The 25,115-nt window shown below is 37.5% G+C and overlaps 1 protein-coding gene across 1 annotated transcript in view; it reads left to right on the top strand.

The window, feature by feature from the left end:
- The first annotated feature begins 7,214 nt into the window (after positions 1-7,214).
- The window catches only part of khdrbs3 (KH domain containing, RNA binding, signal transduction associated 3), a 278,892-nt gene continuing 260,991 nt past the window's right edge, over positions 7,215-25,115 (top strand). Inside the window, exon 1 of the mRNA XM_056479532.1 lies at positions 7,215-7,622. Within this exon, the coding sequence (XP_056335507.1) occupies positions 7,532-7,622 (91 nt within the window). The 5' untranslated portion in view covers positions 7,215-7,531. The remainder of the gene's footprint in view (positions 7,623-25,115) is intronic.

Genomic DNA, 25,115 nt, shown 5'->3' with positions numbered 1-25,115 from the left:
ATGCAGAGAGAAAGAGAGGTCAGGTTAGGTCCCTGTGCATCCAGAGCTTGAAATGTGGAAAATGGAAAAGGTATAGGGAATGTGTACAAGAAAGAGAGTGAGAGAGAGAGAGAGAGCTGACCTTGTGAGCGCTTCCAGTCTAGGTGCCATTGATTTGTTTACCTGGATTGAGCTGACAGCTCCTCATTACGATTTCCTTTAGAGAATGAGAGAGAGAGAAAGAGTAAAAGGGGGAAAGAGAGGGAGGGAGATCAATTCCTGTGATGGATCAGGGCTTGCGAGATCACTCTGTTTGAATGGCCATTTAACAGATGGGGGGTGTGTGTGTGTGAATGTGTGAGTGTGCTCGTGATTGTGTCATAAAGGTCCTTCTTTAGGTTACTCTAAAAAGTACTGTGTTTCTGCAAGAAGCAGCAGTTTGATCACTGGTAAATAACAGTGCTGATACTTCACATCTTCAAGGGGAATAGGAGACACCACTAATGGGCGAACTTTTAAAAAAAATCAATTATACATTAACTAAATCTATTAACTTTTAAAAATAATTATTACAGTACAGTCAAAATTGTATTTCAGTGTGTGAATATTTTAACTACACACTTTAAAAAATGATCAGATCAATTAGTGATGACAACACATGTTTTTAGTTCATCATAACTTGTTAAACTAAGTTAATCATGATGTAACTTAATTTTATAAGTTAGCCAAACTGTTTTAAATCATAATATAAGTTCAATAGGCTAATAAGGTTCATTTGATTCAGCTTAAATTTAAAGGCAACCAGGATTTTTACAGTACAGAAAACATTTTAAAAATCTGATTTTCCTCAAATAGCTTAAATAAGTTTCGTTAGAACCACAGAAAACAACATGAACTGTATTTTCTACATAGTCAAAATTGATGAGACCTTGTACGATGTTTAGTTTTAAAGCACCACTGTACAAGTTGATTTAAATAATCCAAATATGAGGAGTGTTATATTCAGGGATTCAACAGGTTTCATCAAGTCAAATTTGAGACTTTTTAAGACCTTTTTAAGACCATTATGAATGAAATTTCAGACTTGCACAAGGCTAAACGCTAAGGATTTTTTTCTAATGGCCCAGTTAAAACATTTAAAACAAATGGTATTGTAGGGAAGACAATTAATCCATTTTGGGAAATAGAGTTAATAATTAAACTTTTATTGAGATGGAATGTTAGTGATACATACCCTGTATAATGGAATGAAAAAACACTAAAAGGTATTTAACTTACAAAACCATTTGATAACAAAAGAAGCAAACAGCAGTTTACGATAGAATATGGGACTTATTGGACCATGACCAAAACTTCATGCTAAAAACAAATGCTAAAAATGTACACTTTGATTACAGATTAATCAGTTAGGCTATTAATATTTCATTATCCAATTCATATCTGTTTAGCAGCCATTTTTCCACATAACACAAACTAAAGAACTGAAGCAAAGCACATACAAAAGTCTTACACTTTCAAACACAACTAGCTTATCTGCTAAAATTTTTGAATAAAGGGAGAAGTATGATTTTTCTCTTCTCCGGACATTGCTTTTGGAGGTTTTTCTCCATCAATAGTACACAGAATATGTTAACATCCGTCAACATTTACAACAAAACTTATGATCAACACTAATTTGCTTCTTTCATAACTGACACGTCCTTATAAGCGCAAGAGAAATCGAGATTTTTGTGGTGTTAATGACTCGAAGGCAGTCAGTCATTAAATGGAGACCCAATGAGATGTCAAAAGACCATTAAACTGACCTTTAACTAATATGGAAGTACCTGTTATGGCCACACGGAGCCAGTGTTGCCTCTTCCAATGCAGGCGCGCGCTTCTCTCTTCAGAACTCGCGCCTTTTTTTCGCGCGCTCTTCAATGTGATTTCTTCTCATGAGCTGTATGATATTATCCCCATGACAGTTGTAAAACTTTCAAATTAGTCGCTAAAACTGTGTCAGCTCTCTTCATTCCAGAGGTGAAATGAAAACTGTGTTCCTGTCAGAAGAGAATTCATTAGTTGAGGCGGCATGAATTTGGTAATTGTATTTACTCGTTAAATACGGCCTAGCTCTAAGCTAAAATTCATTAGGCTACTAGACTACAGGTTTACAATGACAGCACAGTTTGTTACTTTGTTTCATAGCTTAATTTTTACTTCAGAGCAGGGCAAATACTCAGACTCTAATGGCTTTATAGCGAAAACAAATGCCTGCAGATGCTTGGTTTCTTTTTGTGAGGACAAAAAGAATCACAGCACCCTGGGGTGTCAGCCATTTCTCCTAGGCTGTGTAATTAACGTGGTATTTATGAGACAAATATTAAATGGAGAGTCTCCTGGCAGCACTGTCAAGCAGGTAACCTCCCTCCGCTATGATTAAAACCACTCTCTTTCACGGTAACGACCACTGGGACACAATCGTTTGGCTGTGCGTCGAGAAACAACCGTCGTATCATAACCAGCAAAACCACTCAGCAAAGTTTATTTATTGTTTTATGGTGTGATGTATTGCAATTAGGAGCAGGATGCAAAGACAAGAGGCCATTAATGGAGCAGATTTATCTTGTGCCGAAACGTTGGAGAAGAACAGCACCAGATGGCAACCATATCTATAAATAAGTCATGTTTCAGAGAAGGAGATTAGTGGTTTTGAGCTTGTTTTTAATGGTCCCTAGCAGAGATTAAAACATTACCCCTTAAGCTTTTGGAGCAACTTTTTTTATTCTTTCAAATCCAAACGTGTAAACAGGTACCATAATTCATAATTTACCATGATTGTATATGCTGTGTTGCAATATTATGATTATGTCTCTTTATTTTTTCTCTCTTAAAGGTACAGACAGACCATACTTTCATACTTCCATACTTTTCAGAAGTTTGGATTTTGACTGCATTTATCACTTTAAGTTTAAGGTATTTGAAACATTGTTTGAAATGTTGGGGATTGTTAAGGAATTTGGTGGAACTTGTGTGATTGCCACCGAAGGGTGCTACTGGTTGCAATAGATAGTTCTAACCTTGTTTCGTTTCTAAGCTTACACGGTATATGCACTGCAAGCCGTCTCCTACCTCCAACTTTAGCAGTTTCCAGAGCTAACCTCTCCATTTTCTCAGCCCACTGCGGTCTATAAATAAACATTTCATCGATTGCTTGAAGCCTCACGTCCACACAGTAAACATACAGAGAGTCACCTCAAAGTTTGATGCGGATGAACATAAAAGTGCTGATATACATAGTTGTTGTTTTCCGGTCTCAGAACCGTGCACTGAGGATGGTGAAGATAGAGTGGGTTCGGCTCATCAGAACTATGACATTTTGACATGACGAGTTATACAACTTTTTCCACAGCCTACAGTCCAATACACCCACCTAAACCTACACGTTTTTATTTTTTTAGGCTTTTTGACAACTGAAAAGTACCTACCTCTGATATAATGAGCTACTAAAATGTATAATGACAACTTTGTCTCATTTAGCTTGTCAGGTTGTGTCTGTGGTTGAAAATATATACAAAATATCAATGTAGGTAACAGAAAATGCCCTTTAGCAAAACTGTAGGACTGTATGCAATGCGAAGTCAAGACGACACACTGTAGCATTACTGCATTAAATTAAAAACGAAGAACATGGCCAGATGTTGCTGAATACATTTGTACAAAAATATTCCAGATCTGCTTGTGAAAGGAGATGAAGAAGGAGATGCAATGAACCATGAATTAATTTATAGGTAAAAAAACACCTATTTATGTCATGTTTTTTTCTGGGAATAATATTTCCCAAAAGAGCTGTTGACATGGAATTGAACCAGATTTTGGTAAAATCCAATATTGGATTCGAGTCAGGTAATTGGCTGGGCCATTCTACAGCTTGATTTTCTTTCTCTGAAAGCATTCGAGAGTTTCCTTGGCTGTGTTTTGGATCATTGTCTCGCTGAAATGTCCACCCTGGTTTCATCTTCATCATCCTGCTCATGTAGATGTTAGACTGAAGCAGCTAATATTAATTTACAATAAGGAAGGGAAGAGGGTTGCTGATTAACTACTGAGAGATTTCAGCTGCTGTCTGGGCCTTCACAGCCATTCTACACCTTCCTTTCTTCGTGTGTTCAATACCTTTTCCCTGTGTAATTTCATTTTATTACACATAACTGAATTTGTTTACTAATTAGATTGGTTTTCTTTGCATATATGGATTTATTTTGTTGTCACCAACATCTGGGGAAAATTTCAAGCCAATGGCACCTTTAGGAATATGTTTTCTGAGAAAAATGTTGACGTGTTCAATACCCCCCCCCCCCCACTTTAAAAAGTCTTATTCTAGATCCTTTATCCTACTTAGTACCTAAACCCATCTACTACCTTACTAACTAATAAGCAACTAATTAGTAGTCCTAATAGTTTGTTAATATTGTGAGTTGTACCTTTAAAATAAAGTGACCATGAATTTTATTTTCAATAGATAAAAATGAGCAAACATTCCCCAAGCATTTGGGTTCAATTTGATTTTAAATGGCGACTTTATATTTTCACTTCTTTATCTCACACCTTGTGAGTAATTGTTTATTAGCTCATACTTTTCAACCCTTCAGCCACTTTATTTGAGCAATTTGCAAATTCGTTTTTTTCCAACTTTTTTTATCTCGCCAAAAAATCCTGTCTCATACTCATGTCTAATGTAGATAAAGATAAAGATAAAGGAGGAGATGCAAGGAACCATTAATTAATTTAGGCATGAAGAAAACCTCCAACAATTTACTCTGTATTTTGGATTAATTGAGTATGAGATGCTCCTACAGTGTCCTCTAACCTCTTCACCCATCCTTTCCCTCAAACAGGAAAAAGGGCACAGTGGTGAATGGATTTTTGCTCATCCTTGGGCTCTCTCTCTCTCTCTCTTTAGTGAAAGTAATCTGAGAGTGCTTTCACCAAAATAATCCATTTTTCAACGAATGGATCTGGCAGACAATTAAAGGAGCAAACATGGCGAACTACCACATGCACTGCTACCAAACATGATAACTCAATAAGATGTCCGATCCCTCCCTTGTGAACTCTTGGATTACCCATGCATGACTTCATCGGTAAGTTCTGAGCTGGTGTTTTACAGATACATGACTCACTCTTGAGTTAAGTTTAGCACTCCCGAGGCTGTCTGTGGAGATCGGGCCTAACAGTAAAGCGACTCACATTCCTTGTTTTTTGACATTTCATTTCAAAAATCTTAATTTGGGCATGTCTGTGTTGCAGCTATTGGCTATGGCTGTGGTATGTCCCTCATGGCAAGACATGTCAGTTGTGACTGGCGTCTAATGCTACTGCATTCTGACACGGAGGCAGAGAAACTCTGCAGTTGGTAAGCCTTCAGCCATGAGACCACTTTGACCTTACTTTGGTATTAATGCTGTGGGTTACATAGTTGAAGGTTTTTTTTCTGTATATTATATGCAGTTTGTTGTATATTTTATATGCTGTGTGTATATGGTGTATGCCATTTTTTGATTCACAAGCATTGTGTTCTCTTTTTCTTTGCTTGTAGGGAGGGATGCACAAAATCTGCTTGTAATTCCAGAGTAACGCTTGAAAATTTCTTCAGAATTTTCCAAATTCAGTTTGAAGTACTTTTCTGAATTTCTACACAGTGTAAGAGCTTTTTAGTGCACCGTGTTGGGTAAGAAACAAAGAGAGACTCATAAAACAAATCATGTTAAAATCTGCCAAATCAGCCCAAGGTCTTTCAAAGGTCTCTTCACACCATACTGCAAACGTCAACATAATTTCATTCATGCTTAATCTGCATTAATTCCAGTTCACTTAAAAGTTATTTTTGTGTTTGTGTTGTTGTTGCATCATTCCAATGCCGAAATGAATGATGAGCTGCATATTTGTACTAAATATAAACAAAATATTTGGTAAACATGATTGCAAAGTTAGTGTTAAAGTCTAGTAAAATAAAAATATAGTAAAAAAGATTAGTGCTTTTTATAGTTAAACTCAGCTATCAGATGTTGTTATCTCTAAAAGGCATTATAAATTCCATTAGCATATCTTTAAGAAAAATCTTGATGAGTTTTTTATTGCATAGGATTATGCAAAGGATTATTGGTGAGATTAAAGGGATAGTTTATCCTAGAAAACTGAAAAAATACTATTTACTCTACATCAAGTGGTTGCAAACCTTTACGAGTTTCTGTTAAATAACAATGAATATATTTTGAAGAAAGCTGAAAACCTGCAACCACTGACTTCCATAGCAGGATAAACAAACATATGGGTGTCTCAGCGTGACATGAGGAAAGTTGACTGTGTAGGCCAGTTTGCTATTTAAATAGGCTAGTTTTTAATTTAAACTTTAACAGATTGCTATTTTTTATATAATGTAATATATAATTACTATATAATGTAATATATAATGAAATAAATATATATTGATGTATATGTTATGTATATTATATAAATGATAATTGATGTAAATCTTTAGGAAATGTTTTTGGTACATCAAAAAATATGGTTATGATGACCATCCAACAAGCTAATCGAGCAAAAAATAGTGCTTAAAATGTTACTGAAATGCAACCTATTTAAACCTCATAATTAATTAGAAAATGAGGCAAATAACTGCAAAAAGGTCCACTTTTTAAGAAAAAAGAACAACTACTTTCACCTTTTTTATCTTGACTTTTTTTATGGGCATACATGAAATAAAATCTAAAAATTCAGAGGTAAAATAAATATACAGTAAAATATTGACTAAGTATCTTGTTTATCATCCCTTCACTTACTTCCAAAATACACTGAAAAAATTATTCAAAGATGATTCCTTGGATTTACTTAATTTTTTTACGTTAAGTGGTTGTAAACAATTTATTTGGGCTGAATTTAAACAAACAAATTAAGTTGAACATTGCTCAATTTAAATTGTTTGTTTAAATTCAACACATAAATTGTTTGCAACAGTTTTGCATGTAACACTTTTTTCAGTGTACCTAATGGTTCTTAACCAAAATCACACACATAATGATCCTTGAATCCCATCTCCAATCAGCCCATTCACTAGGAACTGCAGCACCTCGGACAATTCCGCGCCAGCCCCGCCCTCATGCTATGATTGACATGCGAATATATCCGCTCATCCAATCAGCAGAGGATCTGGGATTTGCAGTCGTTGCCCGTGGATACAACAGGGGGAGCTTCAAAGCGGTTGTTTACAGTTGAGAGCAGCAGTCTGACCGAACGGAGGCATCCACACGTTTCCCGCAGATGGGCTAACGGCAAATCACCTGGGAAGCTCATGGACAATAGTTATCTCAAGCGCAACTAAATTATAAAGCAAAACTCCAGGTTATCTCATAGACGCTCACCAGCAGCTAAAAGAATCAGTGGTTCCTTTTCCCCCCTATATTGGTGGTGCGCATCTGCTCTAGCTTGCTTCAGGACAACAGCAGCAGGATCTTACATTTCATCTCTTACAACTGACAAGCTTTGTTTTGTTGGACCAAACGCAGGAGGCGAGATGGATAACGAAAAGTACTTGCCAGAACTGATGGCGGAGAAGGATTCTCTGGACCCGTCCTTCCAGCACTCAATGCGGCTTCTTGATCAAGGTAAGTCCCGCTGTCTCCTGTCAAACTATCCGGGGCGCACATCCTGAATTCCTTCACGCGGTGCTGTGCGCGTTTGCGTGATCACTGGATGTAAGGCTCAGAAAGCAGATGATTAAAATATGATATGGTCTTCTTTTCAACATCGCTGATATCCGCTCATTGTATTGCAGAATACGGTAAATATGTTCATCTGGATTGTGGCAAGCCCTTGAATTTCTTTTGATTAATCTGTAATACTAGTAACGATAGTGCATTAATTTTCTCAGCTCTAGTTCTTATAACTATTATTAGTGGGTAGCTGTTATATCTATTTAATTAGTCACAGTAACTCATTTGTTATTTATCTTTCTTAAATTAGCCTACCTATTTTTTTTGCTGGTAACAAATTGCATTTTGTCCTCAAAATCATGCGTTGTCTATCGGTTTCAGTTTCAGTAAGGCGAGATGAAGTTCGTTTAATATTTACATATTTGGAATTTCTCCTTAATAAAGTAATTTCAGAAAAGTATTATTTTCTAATTCTGAAATCATTTTAGCAGCCAAAGACTAACAACAATGTTGTATATAGTCACATAAATAGCGCTAATGTTGTTTTGAAGTCATACTTGCATGTGATTTCAGACCGAATATTCAAAGTACCATGGTAAACAATATAGCGACGGTGTCACAAGTTGTCACTGGACGAATATACGAATATTAATCTTACTTTACGAGCAATTACATGCAAATTCCAAGCTTGCCACAACAAAATTAAGTTTTTACCAAAAACAGAGAAACCGTTTCTACATTTTTTTTGTGTGTAAACAAGTAGTTTAGCGTAGGCTACTTAAAAATACTCAAAAATGTCTCTGTCAGTGTTTTCAAACAATTATAATTGATTTACCAAAGTCACACAAGTGCCAATGTAACACCTGTCACATTCATAACGGAAAAGTGTCACATCCACAACGAAGCTTTTCCCTCATAAATGCAAAAATGTCAAATAAAATAAAATCAGCGATTTTTGTTCTGAGAACCGACTCTTATCCTTTTGTTTCTTTTCGGTTATACAGTTTAATTCACAGAATTTCTACAAAGTATGTTGTATACTGTAAATTTGCAGACTTTTTTGGTCACATCCGTGACACGTTTATTTTCCTCATTTAAAAATATAAAAAATATTTACAGATTAATATTTTTTTGCTCCAATAAATCTGTGGTTAGTTGTTTTAACAGTTGCTTCAAAATAATGTTAACGTATACTTTCTATGTAAATTTATGCTTGGAATTTTTACTGCAAATGTCTCATACATAATGCTGGAATCACTCTTACCTCAATCAGTAATTTACCACTACTCAATGCAATTTTGTTGGACACAAGTGTTCCAGTTGTTGAGTAATTTTACCGCTTTTAAAGATGAATTCTATCCATTCAGACGATTGTTCACGTATTGTTGTAGTTAATAAAATGTAACTTTTAACTTGTAAATGCAATATTACCAGTGACCAACTGAATACATTTTATTTACTATCAGAATAACTAAAAGTACATTAATCATTGTCTCTATTGGAATGTGTACTTGCGGATTAGAAATAAATACTATATAGAAATACATTTTAAAGTAATTGTGTTTTTAAAGCACTGAACTGAAATCGGTGTGCTTTAAATATACTGTGGAAAACCAGATTGAGATGACTTGGTATTTCAGCATGTTTAGTAGGGCTGGAGGATTTTATCGATTCTGCGATATAAATCGATTTTTTTTTTCCCAAAGAAAGTATTGATTTTTAGCCGCGAGTATCGATACATACATATATACATCCGGCCATCTGCGGAACCCTGCTCTCGAGTGAAGTCAGGAAGACCGAGAAAGATCTGTGCACACTGACTGAGTCGGACGTGACATTTGATGTTTTGGAGAAGCCATGGTACTACTATGCTTGCTTTCATGGCAGCTAGACTTGCTACCTCATGTTTTTTGTCAAGCTAAAAAGATGTCAAAGAAACTGTTCAGAACAGGCCACTTGCTCTTTAACTCTCCATTGTTAATTGCAAATTGCAATGTTGCACTTAATTTACTTTTCAAAAGCTACAGTTTGCACTGTTTCAATAAATGTAACAAATTTTCTCATCACATCTTTAATTAATTTTGTCCAGCATTTATTTTGCAAGCTGTCTGATGTTTAAGTTTATTTCAATTAATTAAATCCAAGTAAATTAAACACTCCCAAGATGTCACCAAAATCACTTTGTTTCTTTTAAATCTATCAGAAAATGATGTAAGCGTATCGAATGATATAGAATCGTATCGAATTATTTCGAATCGTATCGAATCGTATCGTTGGCTAAATATCGTGATATATATCGTATCTTGAGCTGAATATCGTGTATCGTATCGTATCGTGAGATTAGTGTATCGCTACAGCCCTAATGTTTAGAAATACTACTGAGCAAATGTGCAGCCACCCAATGAGGGAATATAAACAAATAAGCTTACTGTTTTATAAGAATGTGTATATTTCTATTCTCAGTGAGGAATAAAGCATTTTCATTCCTCAAGAGCATAAGCTCATTTGCTCTTCTTTAAAGAAGCAGAGCATATGAAGTCCAGAGAGAGTGTGCAGACTAATTAATTAATCCGTTTTAAGAGTGCTGCACACAGAACCAATATCTTTGATAAGGAATGTACCAGGTGCAGATATCCATATCTCTGGATTTATTCAAGTCTTTTGGAGTTTCGCTGAATTGAAAATGTGTTTAAACACCAGTGCACTGAATCCATGCATATACTTTGAAATGATTTAAGATGTAAACAACATCCTGCTTATGTATCTGTTTGAGCAGCTTAAGTCAAGGTTTAAGATATGGTTTAAAAGCTGACCATTTGCAGATGTCACAGTTGTGCGCTCCATCTCTTTCTCTCATCCGAATGCTCTTCTGTTGCACAAGTAATTTGTCACTCATGACACAACTTCATGCTGTTGCTGAGGGAGGGAGTTCCTCGTCATGCAAACTGATGAAAAATTCCACACGAATCACCAGGCAGAGTCATCTGTAGGGTCTCTATCTGAAACCACGCTCTATCTTTAAATCCAGTGTACCAGTGCATAAGGGAGTCCGTTTGCTGCTTTAGGCATGGTACAGCTATTGTTCAATTAAAGCTTCACTTATGCAGTAGAATGTGCTTCCTGGCTGTTACTCTTGGTTTCACTTTGCCCAAGGGGGTAACTGAAGGTCTGCGCTTTAACACACTAAGGCATGTTTGGTTTGATAGTAAGCTGTAGAGTCAGCACAACGTAGCACATGTTCTTTCTGTGCAACTTTTCACATAGAAATGGCTCATTGGATTTGGATTCTTGTTTGATTTTGTTTTTTAAGTAATGTAGGGTCTTTCAATGGTCTTCAGTGGTGGCTAAAAACACTGTTAAGCTGTCACATAGTGCAAAGTTCCCTACCCATGTGAACTTAGACTGATGATAAATGCAAAGAAAGAGTTTATAGTAATGATTTGTCAACATGCTGTGCATCAACGATGACCCTCTGTCTTCTTATTGTGAGACTAATTTCTTTGTTTTTGTCTCAAGGTATATGTAAAATCAAAACTCCATGCATTTAGTGTAAAAGATAAGCTTCTTATTCATACATTGATGAAAAATCAGTCCTCAGTCTTTTATTAATCAATGTGCTTTGGCGTTTTAATCCAGATTTCAAAAAACACATGGAATATCATGTGTTTTCTTAATTGTTTTTCCCAATTTTACACAAAATGGGGTAATGTGAGTAATGCTGAGCACCAAATACTCATGTAAGTGTGTCTGTTTCATGCATACTGGAAGCTAGAGGGCGCCCTCGAACAAAAAGTACACAAGTGAGACTCGTAAAAGGAAATTCTAGTCGACAAATATACCTTATCAAAATCCAGATAGAGTGATTTTGATTGATGAAACAACAATGCAATTGCAAAGTATACATGCATATAATTCTTCTTCAAGTGAACCTATTTGTTTATCATAAGCACAGCATTCATCTACATCATTTGAGTGTCGAGGACTTAAGTCAAGAGGGTTGGAAAGTCACGGAAGAAAGTGAAGAGAGCGGGCGGGGGTGCGTGTGAGGAGGGGGACTGGTAAAATGAGATGCCGGATCTGATTTCATCCGGCTTGTTCCGGCACAAATTAAGCCCTGGGTTTGTTCCATCCATCCATCCATCCATCCATCCATCCATCCATCCATCCATCCATTCATCCATTCATTTGTTGATCCATTTGTCGATCCATCTATCTATGGTTTGTTACATCCATCCATCCATCCATCCATTTGTTGATGCATTTGTCGATCCATCTATCTTTGGTTTGTTCCATCCATCCATCCATCTATCCTTTGATCCATCCATTTGTTGATCCATCTATCTATGGTTTGTTCCATCCATCCATCCATCCATCCATCCATCCATCCATCCATCCATCCATCCATTTATTTGTCAATCTATCCATCCATCTGTTCATTCATTTATTCATCTATCTATCTATCCATCCATTCATTTGTCAATCTATTTGTTGATCCATACTTCTATGGTTTGTTCAACCCATCCATCCATCCATTTGTCAATCTATTTGCCGATCCGTTGATCGATGGCTTGTTTCATCCATCCATCCATCCATCCATCCATCCATCCATCCATCCATTCGCCGATCCATTTGTCAATGCATCTATCTATGGATCGTTCAGTCTGTTCATTCATCTGTCCATCCATCCATCCATCCATCCATCTATCTATGGTTTGTTCTGTCCGTCCGTCCCTACATCATTTGTCGATCCATCGATCTATAGCTTGTTCAGTCCATCCGCTCATCCATCCAATCGTCCATCCATCCATTTGTCGATCTATCTATCTATGGTTTATTCAGTCCGTCCGTTCGCCCATCCATCCATTTGTCGATCTATCGATCTATGGTTTGTTCAGTCCGTCCGTTCATCCATCCATCCATCCATCCATCCATCCATCCATTTGTCTATCTATCTATGGTTTATTCAGTCCGTCCGTTTGTCCATTCATCCATTTGTTGATCCATCGATATATGGTTTGTTCAGTCCGTCCGTTCGTCCATCCATCCATCCATCCATCCATCCATCCATCTATTTGGTGATCCATCTGTCTATGGTTCCATCCATCCATCCATCCATACATACATGCATTCATACATCCAACCCTCCATCCATCCATCCATCCACAAAAATGTTATAAGAGAATACAAAGTTAGTTTTTATTTATAGAGTGATGCTTTTTTTTCTTGTTCAGCGTCCAAAAAATCTTTTTTAGGGTCAATCCATTTTAGCCTTGCAGCTCACAGAGTGGGGTTACGACCGAACACAGATCTGTCAGACATCAAACCTGTCTGGCTTCTCAGCAAACGCTTTGTGGTCTCTCTCTATCTGTTTCTCAAAGGCGCATCAAGATGGCAGGCTCGAATATATTCAGATGAGATTCAACGCCAGTAACAGATTTTTTTTTTTTTTTTTTTGCAGTGCGGAAAAGGCTTTAGCGTGAGAACGAGTGAAGAACTTGGGGTCTGACCAGCCTAGCAGATAACACGTTTTTCACACTTTCACACTCAGCACTTTTCTGCCTTATCACTCCATCTTCCTCTTTAAAAAATGGGATGGCCTTTTAGTAGGATGAAATCTCACAGTGAAAGGCACGATGACAGAAAGACAGAGTTTAAATCTCTTTTTTTATCTTCTGGACACTAAGAGAAATGTAAGAGAAGCCGATTAAACCATGAAGAAAGAGACTGCTTCATAAGTGTATTTGCTCGTTTATTAAGAAAGATGCAATTTGCAAGTAATTAGCTAACATCTCTGAATGTTTTATTGGCAGAAATCAGCATAGGCGTCCTGGGGTTTGGAGATGTTTGCGCGCCTGCCAAAATCTCAAGAAAAAACTTGCCGCTCTTATCTCCAGCATACTACAGATGGCTCATGATGTCATGTCGAGTAGCTCTCATCTTAGGATCCTTAACTAAATTATGTAATTGGCAGGAGGAGAGGAAAGGAACGGGAAAAAACAACAACAACATACAAATACACATTCGCACACACATAGGCTTGCAGACTGTTTGCAATGCTACACAGGCCACTAAACAAACCTTAACTGGATGGAAACAGATGCAGTGGGAGTTTCATTAAAGCGGCGCACACCAACAGTCACCAAACTCCCAAATCCCACACAATCTTTTTTGCTTAATTGCTTTAGAAATGCCTTTCTTAAGAACATGTGAGGAGCTAATTAGGTATTTAGCGTAATTACAATCCGTTAAATTAAAAACAGGTCCATAATTGAGCCTCAGAAAAGTAAAATGTAATGTTCCACTGAAGACTGAGACCTCATACCTGTGCTTACATTTAGAAGTGGTGTGTATAATAGCTATGTCTGCATTCAGACACTTTAGAATTCGACAATGAACTTGACAATGAAATGAATGTGTTGACAATTTCTAATGCATGTAACAAATTGAAATACAAACACATCAAAATGGAAACAAAAGCTATGTTTCTATCTGTTAATGTGCATTTTGAAGTGTCACATGAGAAATGAGTGGTTAAAAACACCAAATGTTGAATAAAAATACCTTAATTCGCATTAAAAAAGTTTGTATGCTCACTTGATGTGGTTTTGGACTTGTGTCAGAAGGGAAATATTGAAATAATGGGAGATGGAATTTGCAGAATAAGCTCTGATGTAGCGAACATTCCACCTACGTGACCAATCAGCTTGATGGAAACGCATCTAATTTGCATTTGTTTTTTCGCCAACTTTGTAAATATTCACTTCACTTTTTTTTTTTTTATTTCTTCACTTCCACCTTTAGTGAAGTTTTTTTTCCCTCCCCGCTGTCGCCTCTATCTTGCATGGTTTGGGATCGGTAGAGCTGCGCATCGTTAGATTTGCTCTTCAGTATTTGGAGTCTCTGTAGTGATTTTTAAACCACACTGAACTGAGTTAAACTGAACTGAAGTTAAACACTACAAACTGAACTACACTGTTCCAATGACCTTTTATGTGAAGCTGCTTTGACACAATCTACCTTGTAAAAGCGCTATACAAATAAAGGTGAATTGAATTGGGTGAAAATAGTCAACATGACAATGACTGATGCAATTTTGCAAGAAATAAATGACCAGCAGGGCTCTAATTGCACTTTTACATGGTTATACGTTAAGCTTTGCTAGATCTTATATTGTTTTTTTCACGGGGGTCAGTATTTTTATCGGGTTAGCAGGGGGAAGGTAATCTCTGGTCGTTTATTATGAAAGCAAATAAACTGAAATTGGATCTGTAAATTATTGTACATGCTTTATAGAGCTTTGGTGAAAAATCGTTTGAGAAATCTATTCTGAGATTTTGAGAAATGGATTGCTGTTCTCTTTTAAATTGATTCTGAGCTTAGTTTTTAACAGCAGAGGGTGCTGTATGCTTTACAAGCAGCCGTACTCTGCTTGCGTCTAATATCTTATAAATAGCACTTAAATAGAATCTAAAATAATCATTATTAAAGTTAGGAATAGTTAGCAAAACTAGCGACATAAAGTGCAGCACAATTCGATTAACAACCCAGCATTTTTTATAGTGTAAATCATGCACTGTAAAAAATGCTTGGTTCCACACAATCAATTTGTGTGGGGACAACATGAAGAAATTAAGTTAACTTATTAGAAGGTCATTCGCTGTGTAAAACATTTGCTGGATAAGTTGGCGGTTCATTCCGCTGTGACGACCCCAGATTAATAAAGGGACTAAGCTGAACAGAAATTGAACAAATGAAGGAATGAACTAGGGCTGTGCGATTAATTGAAATCATATTGAAATCGCGATTTGGACATGCGCGGTTTCTAAATCGCCTTACTCTTACTCCCAGGGCCATTTATATTGAAGTTGATATTTGGCCGCTCCATATTGGTGTTTCGTAACATCTAGTTTTCATGAGGTGGGTTGTTGGCCCAATGCTCAATTCCCAACTTGTAAGTTCTAAATCACCTTACTGCTCGATTTTCCCACAGTACGCTATTTGAACCAATCATAATGCAACGAACAGGAGACTGAGCTTAATTGGACTTGGTGCCAAAAATGTCAACATCTGTGTGGGATTACTTTGGACACAGGAAGGCCGATGTATCGCAGAACCAGGTAATTCGTAAGTCAGTCCTAAATTGCGTCTAAAAGTGCTTGGCGACCATCAACTGTTTTCTCAGAAGATAACAAACTATCAAAACATTGCTGCAGCTCCGATACAAGTTTTATTTATGGAGTTTGGGTGTTTTGTGTTAGTCTGAGGTAGTTAGTCTAATGAAATGTGTGTATTCCATACAAAGTATGAAGCTGATCGGTCCGCTCTTGTTACGTGTCGCAGTGCCGCATTCTGAACAGTTAATCTTATAGTTTGTTTAAAAAGAGATGTTTTCAAATGGGTGCGCCTGGAATACACACGCATGTCGCTCTCAATAAACTTGCGCAAACCGAGCTTCTCCATTGGAAAAAAGGACTTGTGAGTGTAAAATACGCGATATGAGAACAGCCTATTTCAGCAGAGTCACAAAGAAGTCTATGATATATGCGTGACCGAAAAATCTGTGGATACATAGAAAAGTACACGCAACTACTTATGTGGTCAAGCAGAACATCAGAGCCTTACTTGAGTTTGACACGCACATAGAGTAGTCTTTTTTTTTGCCTTATGTCTGTTTTAGAAACATGTTACAGGTTTTTGATAAAGATCTTATTATTTCCTTTGGGAATATGTTTCAGATTCACACTGTATAACTTCTGTGTGTGTGTCAAAATCATGATTAAAATCACGAAATCACAATATTGTTCAAGAAAACCGTGATAGTTTTTGTTTGCCCATATCTCGCAGCCCTAGATTAAACATAAAACAATCAAGTTGTCCCAAAAAACTCAAGAATTGTGTTGTGTTTCAGCTCTTTTAAAATAAGTAGCTTGGACAAACAACAAACGTCATTTTTTTGAGTGTGTCTAAACCACTAAGGGAAATAGAAGAGAGAGAACGATGAGGAAAAGTTGTAGCCAATACAAAATAAGCTGCATCCCTCGTTAAGGAGGATAGAAACAAATGTAAATTCCCAAAGCTCAGCATGTACTGTATAAGATGGCCTGTAAGATACATTTAACATTCAGGAAGAGACACTGATTCCTGCTATGATACAGAGATCTGTATAAAAAATAATTTTTTTCTCTCACTCTGCCCTCTGGTCTGTGACTGTATGCCGGCTTACAAAACCACCCACCAGCAAACAGAAACAGCGCCTGGCAGTGCATCAAATGCCTTGTGAACGGAGATAGATAGAGACAGCTAGGGAGATAAACTGCGATGAGAATGGCACTTGATTGAGATAATCAGCACTGTCTCTCAGACGCCCCGGGCAGTTTTAATATATTATCATCTGCATACGTGAGTGGCTGTTTCTGTGAGTTTCTGATTGGAGATCAGGTCGGTTGGTGCTTAGTTGGTGAGGATAGAATGGAGCAAACTGATTTAGGGTCAGTTCTCCAAGAGTATGCATGCCCAGGAAAGAGGGCAGAGCGAACAGATCTTTTAAAAGCTGTTTTTAACCTTGCAGGGTGTAATGTGACATCTTTTATCTATAATTCTATTTGAGCAGTCTTGGTTTATGTCAGTAGCTATGTTTCTACTGTTTCCGCTGTGACTGCGCGGTGGCTAGGCTTGGGCGGTATGCAAATTTTGAGACCCTCAAACCTCCTCCCTATTTTACATCGGTATACGGTATTACCGTGCATAATAAAAACAATTCTGATGGCTCAGACAGCATCACCAAACTGTGGCTAAACCATTCAGAAACTGAATACTGTATATGCGACCTTAGGTTCGCGGTCACTTGTTTGTCTTGTTCGTATTATAGATCTGCGCGGGACGCTCTCTCTCATTCACACACATACACACACACACATAGACAGCACCAAACAAGCGACACACAGCATCACGCTCTCTCTCTCATTCACACACACACACACATACACGCACACACATAAACAGCATACATGCGCGTGTGCTCGGGAGCTCGGGAGCGATATTGTTAGACCGCCCGCTCCCGTTCAAATTACACCACAGTTACTGACCGCTCCTGCGCTTTATTGGAAATTTATTCCCACTCCGCAAGACATCTGGTTGGGTCCCGAGTCTCCCGTGGGACAGCAGCAGGAATGCAGACCTCTAGTTCGTATTTACCACGTCTCCCTTCTCGTTCGGTCGAAACCTGAAATACTGCCAAACTGCAGAGGTTGTGTTCTTTTTCGAGACCAGGTCACTTGGTGCACGACTCGCCATCTTACCTCACCTCTCTCTCTCTCCTCCACACTGTCACATGATGACAATCACGCATACGCATTTTTAGGCATTAAATAAATAATATTTCATATTTAATACTTGTCTCCCATAGAAATGCATTGTTTTTATGACGGTATAAAGGTATTGAAACTGACATCGTTGCTATTTTTAGATCCCGCGGTATACCATATTACCGTATTACCGCCCAAGCCTAGCGGTGGCGTTTAGGGTTAAATTCAGTAAGGGGGCATTCGAGAGATCTGCAACATCAACAGCCTGAGGTATCAAGACATTTGTGCTGCCCATAACATTACAAACCACAGGAGAGGGCAAATTCTTCAGCAGGATAGCGCTCCTTCTCATACTTCAGCCTCCATATCCAAGTTCCTGAAAGCAAAGAAGGTCAAGGTGCTCCAAGATTGGCAAGCCCAATCATCAGACATGAACAATATTGAGCATGTCTGGGGTAAGTTGGAGGAGGAGGCATTGAAGATGAATCCAAAGACTCTTGATGAACTCTGGGAGTCCTGCAAGAACGCTTCCTTCGCCACTCCAGATGACTTCATTAATAAGTGATTTGAGTAATTGCAGAGATGTATGGATGCAGTCCTCCAAGCTTATGGGAGTCAAACACAATAGTCATTCTTTTTCCACTGCACCATGACTTTATATTCTATACTGTACATTATTTCTGTTAAGTGACAAGACTTTTGTCTAAGCAAAGTCAGACCTTACTGCCCTAATTAAATAATTAAAAATCAAGATATGATCATTTTATTTTGGTAAAATAAGCGTAAAGTAGAGGCCTTTGCCTTTCATATAAGCCACTTCTGATCAAGTTATTATTTGTTGTTCCTAAAACTTGGATAGGCGACAAGACTCTTTAAGAGTTTTTAAAGATTGATTGATTTTATCCTAATTTCGAAGTCAACATATTTCAAAGTTTTGAGTTGGCATTACAAAGATGCATTTTATTCCTATATAAAGTCATGCTGTTCTCTTTTGCTACTTGATCCTGCTTAGGCAGCTAGTGACAGCTACTTATTGTGGGATGTCTTTAACTGAAGGGATTTTTCGACATGAAGTTATGGACACTCTCTCTCTTTGGTTTGCTCGGTGTGAAGTGAGAACTGTTTCCTAAGAGACTCAGTTTGTTCCTCATAAAATCTAATGACCGCTTGTTAACTGCAGTCAACGGCTATTGATTTTACCCTTAACATCTGATTAGGGTTCCTAGTTATGTCAAAGAAATGACTAGTGCAATTTACTCTGAGCTCTGGTTTATGTCTCAGCGTTGCACTGGGTGATGGTCTCCAAGGGAAAGAACATTATTTAAAGTTGAACTTTGAACCAAATGGCTTTGCAGAAATAAAGTTTCATCTGGCGGCATGGTGGCTCAGTGGTTAGCATGGTTACCTCCAACAAGAAGGTCACTGGTTCGTGTCCTAGCCGGGCCAGTTGCCATTTCTGTGTGGCGTGGGTTTCCTCCGGGTGCACCGGTTTCCCCCACAGACCAAAGACATGCACTAAAGACCATTTTGAGGAATGTTAACAAAAACAATGGTCCCAATGTATTTCCTGTTTTACATTTTTAATTTCAAGAGCCACATATTGATAAATAATGTTAATATAGCTGTTTTAACATGAAGTTATGATTGAATTGCCTCTTGTTACAGTTATGAAATAGTTTAATAACGAGCAGGAAATGTTCATGGGCCAAAGACATCACCACATTAAAATGATTTACAGGTGAATTGGGTAAGCTAAATTGGCTGTTGTGTATGTGTGTGAATGAGAGTATATGAGTGTTTCCCAGTGATTGGTTGCAGCTGAAAGGGTATCCGTAAAACATATGCTGGAAAAGTTGGTGGTTCATTCCGCTGCGATTGGGACTACGTCGATAAGAATAATAATGAATGAAATTGCACACAAAAAATCCACAAAACTGCGAGACTGTGAAAGGTGAATCACGTTATATTGAGGGACCACTGTATAACTAATGTAGGGGAATAGTCAGTGTTGCCAACTTAGCGACTTTGTTGCTATATTTACTGACTTTTCAGACCTCTCTAGCGACAAATTTTTCAAAAAGTGACTAGCGACAAATCTAGCAGCTTTTATTTATTTATTTTTATTTTATTTAATTTTTTTTTTCTGTTACTGAAGATTTTCATAAACTCTCATGTGTCCGTACTCTACAGGTCCTACTCTTCTCCACGAGCTGCGGGTGATGCCGTTAGTTGGCCAGTTCAAGGCATTATTGAAGCATAGCGGATTTGTTTTGAAGCACTTCACCTCAAATGCTAATTGTTCTTCTATTTTATCTAGAAGATAACTCACCAAAAAAAATATTTAAACAAAGAGACCAACTATATGGAAGTCATTTTAAAAAGATTTTTTTTTTCTTAGAAAAAATGTAAGAATTTTATTTTTGTTTGAGCCCGTCCACTACTCAACTGTGCGGGTGGATGATTTTCGCTCAGTGGAAAGTAAGGATTTAATTAATGCTTCACTAATTGTATTATGTCACAATCTTCTGTCATATATTTGCAAATTTTTAAATATGTCATAATTTTAAAGGTTATGTCTTGAGCGTTTTATTTTTCCTTGGTGCTGATGTGCTTTTATTACATTAGGATTTCAACGAAATATTAAAATAAAAAGGAAACAAATTATGTCGTAACGAATGCCCTTAAATAATGTAGATATGACAGTAAGCATCAGTGTTTCTTGACATGATTGGGGGAAGGGGGCAGGCAGTGCTGGATTTGTGCATACCTTGGAATAAAATCCTGCCCCTCTCCATGCCTAATATCCAATGGCCAGAAAGTATAAATTTTTTTTTTGAAATTGTTAATATTTTGGTATTTGTGATGCAGCAAGCCCAGAGACTGCTGTGTACACCAGTGGTTCTCAAACTGGGGGTTGCGATAGTGATTTAAAAATTGTGTAATTATCAGTGATTATAATATATATTTTTCAGTATTACAAGTGAAAGTTAATATTTTCTGATTTTATAAAGATATCACTGATGAATTCATAAAGTATTTAGGACACATTCAGGCAGAATGCATCTTTGCACTTAAAACGCAGCGCTCAGGAACAGTTTAAAACTGTTGTCATGTCAACTTGCTGCTGTAAACAAAGCCGGCAACGCTTGTCCCGCCTTCGCACTCTTCTTATTGGCCCACTGTGCTAGACTGAATCATTCAGTCAACGCCTTCTGCCTTCAGATGACAGGAGATACAACCGCGAAAATGTAACGCGCTGAAGATGAGAGAATGAAAACAACACTGACAGATTTAGTTTTAGAAAATAGCTAATGCCACAAATAATGACACATCTGATTACTGATCACGTGGTGAATGTTAATCCACCATCTACACTTTTCCAAGAGTGGATATAAGACTTCCATTGGCTTCAAGTCTGCTATGAAAATAACTAAAGCATTCACTGTATAGTCTGTGGGACGGAATTTTCAGGTAACTGTTTGCCACATCTACCCATATTAAGCACGAGAGGTTCTGTTTAATCCCTTATTTAATGGCCAGACGCTGTCAGCCATGCAAGTGGCAGCTATATGTAAAATTTAACACCACATACACCATCGCAAAAGGGCTTGCACTGACCAAGATTAAACTAATATTGCAGCTCATGAAAAGACCGGTATTGCTATTAAAATGATGTATACAAATAATAAGGTATATGTCAAAAGCATCTGTGCAATATCAGACACCATCTGGCTTAAAAGTTTGAGAACCACTGGTGTACACCATGATTTTATATAAAATTCATGTTAATGTGTGATTAGGACTAAAAAGTGGCCATAAACGAACATTTTCTCAATTCAAATGAATAGCGGCTTAGACCTGGAAACAGTATTCCATACGTCACAACTTAATAAGCGGATTGTAAGTCGGTTTCGGCAAAAGCGTCTGCTAAATGATTAAATATAAATGCATAAACGGCCAACTTAACCTTTAATTACCAATTAATCAGTTCACTAATCATGAATCAGGTTTATAGGACTTTATGAGAGGGAGTAGCCAATGCGTGTCAGGTTGTTTTCAGAATCTATTTTATGTCCGTATTTACTAAAACGCAATGGATGTTTGCCCGTCACCTCGGATTACTCGCTCCCAATCTCAAGCCGCCGTTGTTTCGTGCCTCTTCTACAGGTGTAATCATCTCCAGCGGTCCTTTTGTGATGGGATGGCTGATTTTAAAGCATTCTCATCCCCCCCATAAAACGCAGCGAAGTGGAAAACGTGCCACGCTTCTCATTTTCTGTTTGAGGGTAGGAAAAAAAAAGCTGTGGTTTTCGTGTCTGCGTTTGTCAGTCTCAGCAGTTTCCGTGTGGGGGGGCTTTCTCAGGTCAGCTCGAAAAACAAATGAGCCTGGAATCTCATACGCCGAGCTCTGATTCGACACCTTGGGTCAGGGATAATGAGCCGGAGCGTGTATCTGTGAAATACTGTCTCTGCGTGTTTGAGGAGAAGAGGCGCTTCGTTTTCTCTCTCTCCCTTCCTCTCTGTCTTGCCCTTGAGAACTGGAAATCTGTAACATGATATGTAGCGGTCTTAGCGAACAACCTGTGGTCACCAAGTAATCCCTTTAGCTGCGGAATTTCCTTAAAGGACGAGAGAGAGTCTTTGGTTTATTCAGAAAGAAATTTCAATTCTCTCTTCATTTACAAAGTGAAGTTTATTTATAAACTAGTTTCGAGAGGATTCGCATTATTCAATTTAGGATCCACCAATCAGACGATTCCTAAGCCACTATAAATACCCTAAGTTCCATATCACAGCCATCTTCGTTTTGAAGAATCCCCCCTTCCACCCCTACTCCTCCTTTTTTCCTAGATGGGTGGCACGGTGGCCCAGTGGTTAGCACTGTTGCCTCACAGCAAGAACATCACTGGTTCCAGTCCTTACTAAGCCAACAGACATTTCTGTGCAAAGTTTACACGTTCTCCCCGTGCTCACGTGGGTTTCCCCCGGGTTCCCCGGTTTCCTCCCACCATCCAAAAACATGCAACTTAAGTTAATTGACTAATCCAAATCAGCACCATGGACATGCTCCTAGTAAGTAGTTACCTCTTGAAAGCAATCACTATCTGTTCAGTAGCTACCACAGCAGGGGAGTTCTCGAGATCTAACTGAGCTCAAACTCCCCTCTCGCCTTGCAAAAGGAAGGGAGCCCCAGGCTCGAGGATCTTAAGTGCTCAGGGCTCTCTCCCAGGACAGCATGCCAAACAAGCTTTATTATCAATCATCAGCTAAGCGTGAACTCTTGAAACTCTCATGGTGTTGAGGAGTTTCTATCAATGTGTACAATATTTGTTGTTCATTTGAGGTAAGTTTTAATTCATTTATATAACATTTATGTAAGAAATACTTTCTTCATTTATAATGTTTTATAATGTTTCAAATTAATGCTTTCATTTGAACCTTGTAACGCAGACTAAGCATATTCCGTACACAACGATGTTCCATACAGATTACCTTTTAACGCCAATCTCTGATTGAATGCTTACAGGTCGTAGACAAGCTATATATATGTGTAATCTTTGCTTCTCACTCTTTCACCCCAAGCACAACAGAGACCCTCATACCACATGTTTCCGAGAAAATTCTTTTAGTTTGCTACATCCACCGATAAAAGCCCTGGCTCGCACTGGCCCGACAGTGGAAATGCGGCTAATCTTGAACTGATGCATCTTTAACAACAGAATAAAGTGTTGTGACTTTTTTTCCTTATTACAAGTTTCTATCTTCATTCAGTATTTCAGAGTAATGAAATCTTTTTGTTTCATTCTTGATCAGACTAAACGACATAGCCAACAATAAATATTTTCCTTTGTCTACAAATGTATTTAAAATATTCCCAGCCTGATCTCACGAGAAAGCGTAAGTATTTTACGTTTTGTCAGTTTAGTGGTTAATTCGTACGAATTCGTACGAGTTCAGTCGTATGAAATTGTACGATTTTAAAAACCTGTAAAAAAAAATTACCTTAAATTAACAGTTAAATACTGGCTAACATTTGCATTACTTTCATAGTAAAATACTGTATGTAAATTTACAGCAAATTACCGTGAGGTAGTTGACAGTAATTTTCTGTGATTTTGTTACATTAAATTACAGCAATATAGTGTAACTTTACAGTAGATAGTAAAGTCCATTACTGTGATTTCACAGTATAATCTTGTAGAATTAACTATATTTTACTGTAAAACAGGCTTTCCTCAGCTATTCATTCTGACATTTACCCTGACTTTGAAATCATTTTGGGTATTTAACAGTGTTTGGTTTTATGAATCAATTACTTTTGTTCCAGTTTATTATGGCTTTGGCTAAGCACAAAGTTATCTTCATTAAAAATGATTTAATGAATATTTCCATGTTAATCTTTTAAAACTAAATAAAGGTGCAGTGCACCCAAAATTGAAAATGTACTGTTACCTTCATGTCATTTCAAAACAGGATGATTTTTGAAGATGTAACCAAATTGCTTTTGGAGCTGCAGTAACATTGTGTTATATTTAAATATCAAAAAAATGCCAATACTTTCATAAAAGTTGATTTGTATTAAATTTTTTTATTTATTTTGCACCTGTGGTGAAAAATCTACTTTTTAAGCTGTTTGGACAGACGTATGTGTAGATATAGTGTATTGACCGTCATATTGGGGTGATATAAACACACCCAGTCCTTTTTTTTTTTTCAATTTAACAACATAAAAGCGGTGGACCAATTGGAGCGGTTTTAGACCGACCGCAACTTGACGTAGAAGTGCGGTGCCCTCGCCCACCGAATTGATTGACAGCTGCATATTAACATGTCCCTGTAGTCACGTGTATAATCATATCAACAAGAGAGGACGAGCGCAAAGCAACCGAGAATAAAAGATCTGTTCCGTTTGCTAGGATCAACAATCATCATCAGATGTGATCAAGAGTAAGTTTTACAAGTTTAAAATGTTTTAAAACAGAGCATGTGTGTAGTGAATTACAGCGATTTACTTCAGCTTTACTTCATCAGCACAGCCGCGTGTCAGGACAATTATAAAAGAAGACGCAATTCAATCCCGGTTTGTGGACGTTAAATCGGGTTTATTTTGTACATTAACATAACAGATATTCATACAGCA

The sequence above is a fragment of the Danio aesculapii genome, chromosome 19, assembly GCF_903798145.1.
Source record: "Danio aesculapii chromosome 19, fDanAes4.1, whole genome shotgun sequence".
NCBI lineage: Eukaryota > Metazoa > Chordata > Actinopteri > Cypriniformes > Danionidae > Danio > Danio aesculapii.
The sequence above is the reverse complement of the archived record's forward strand: the minus strand, read 5'-3'. Positions and strand labels throughout refer to the sequence as shown.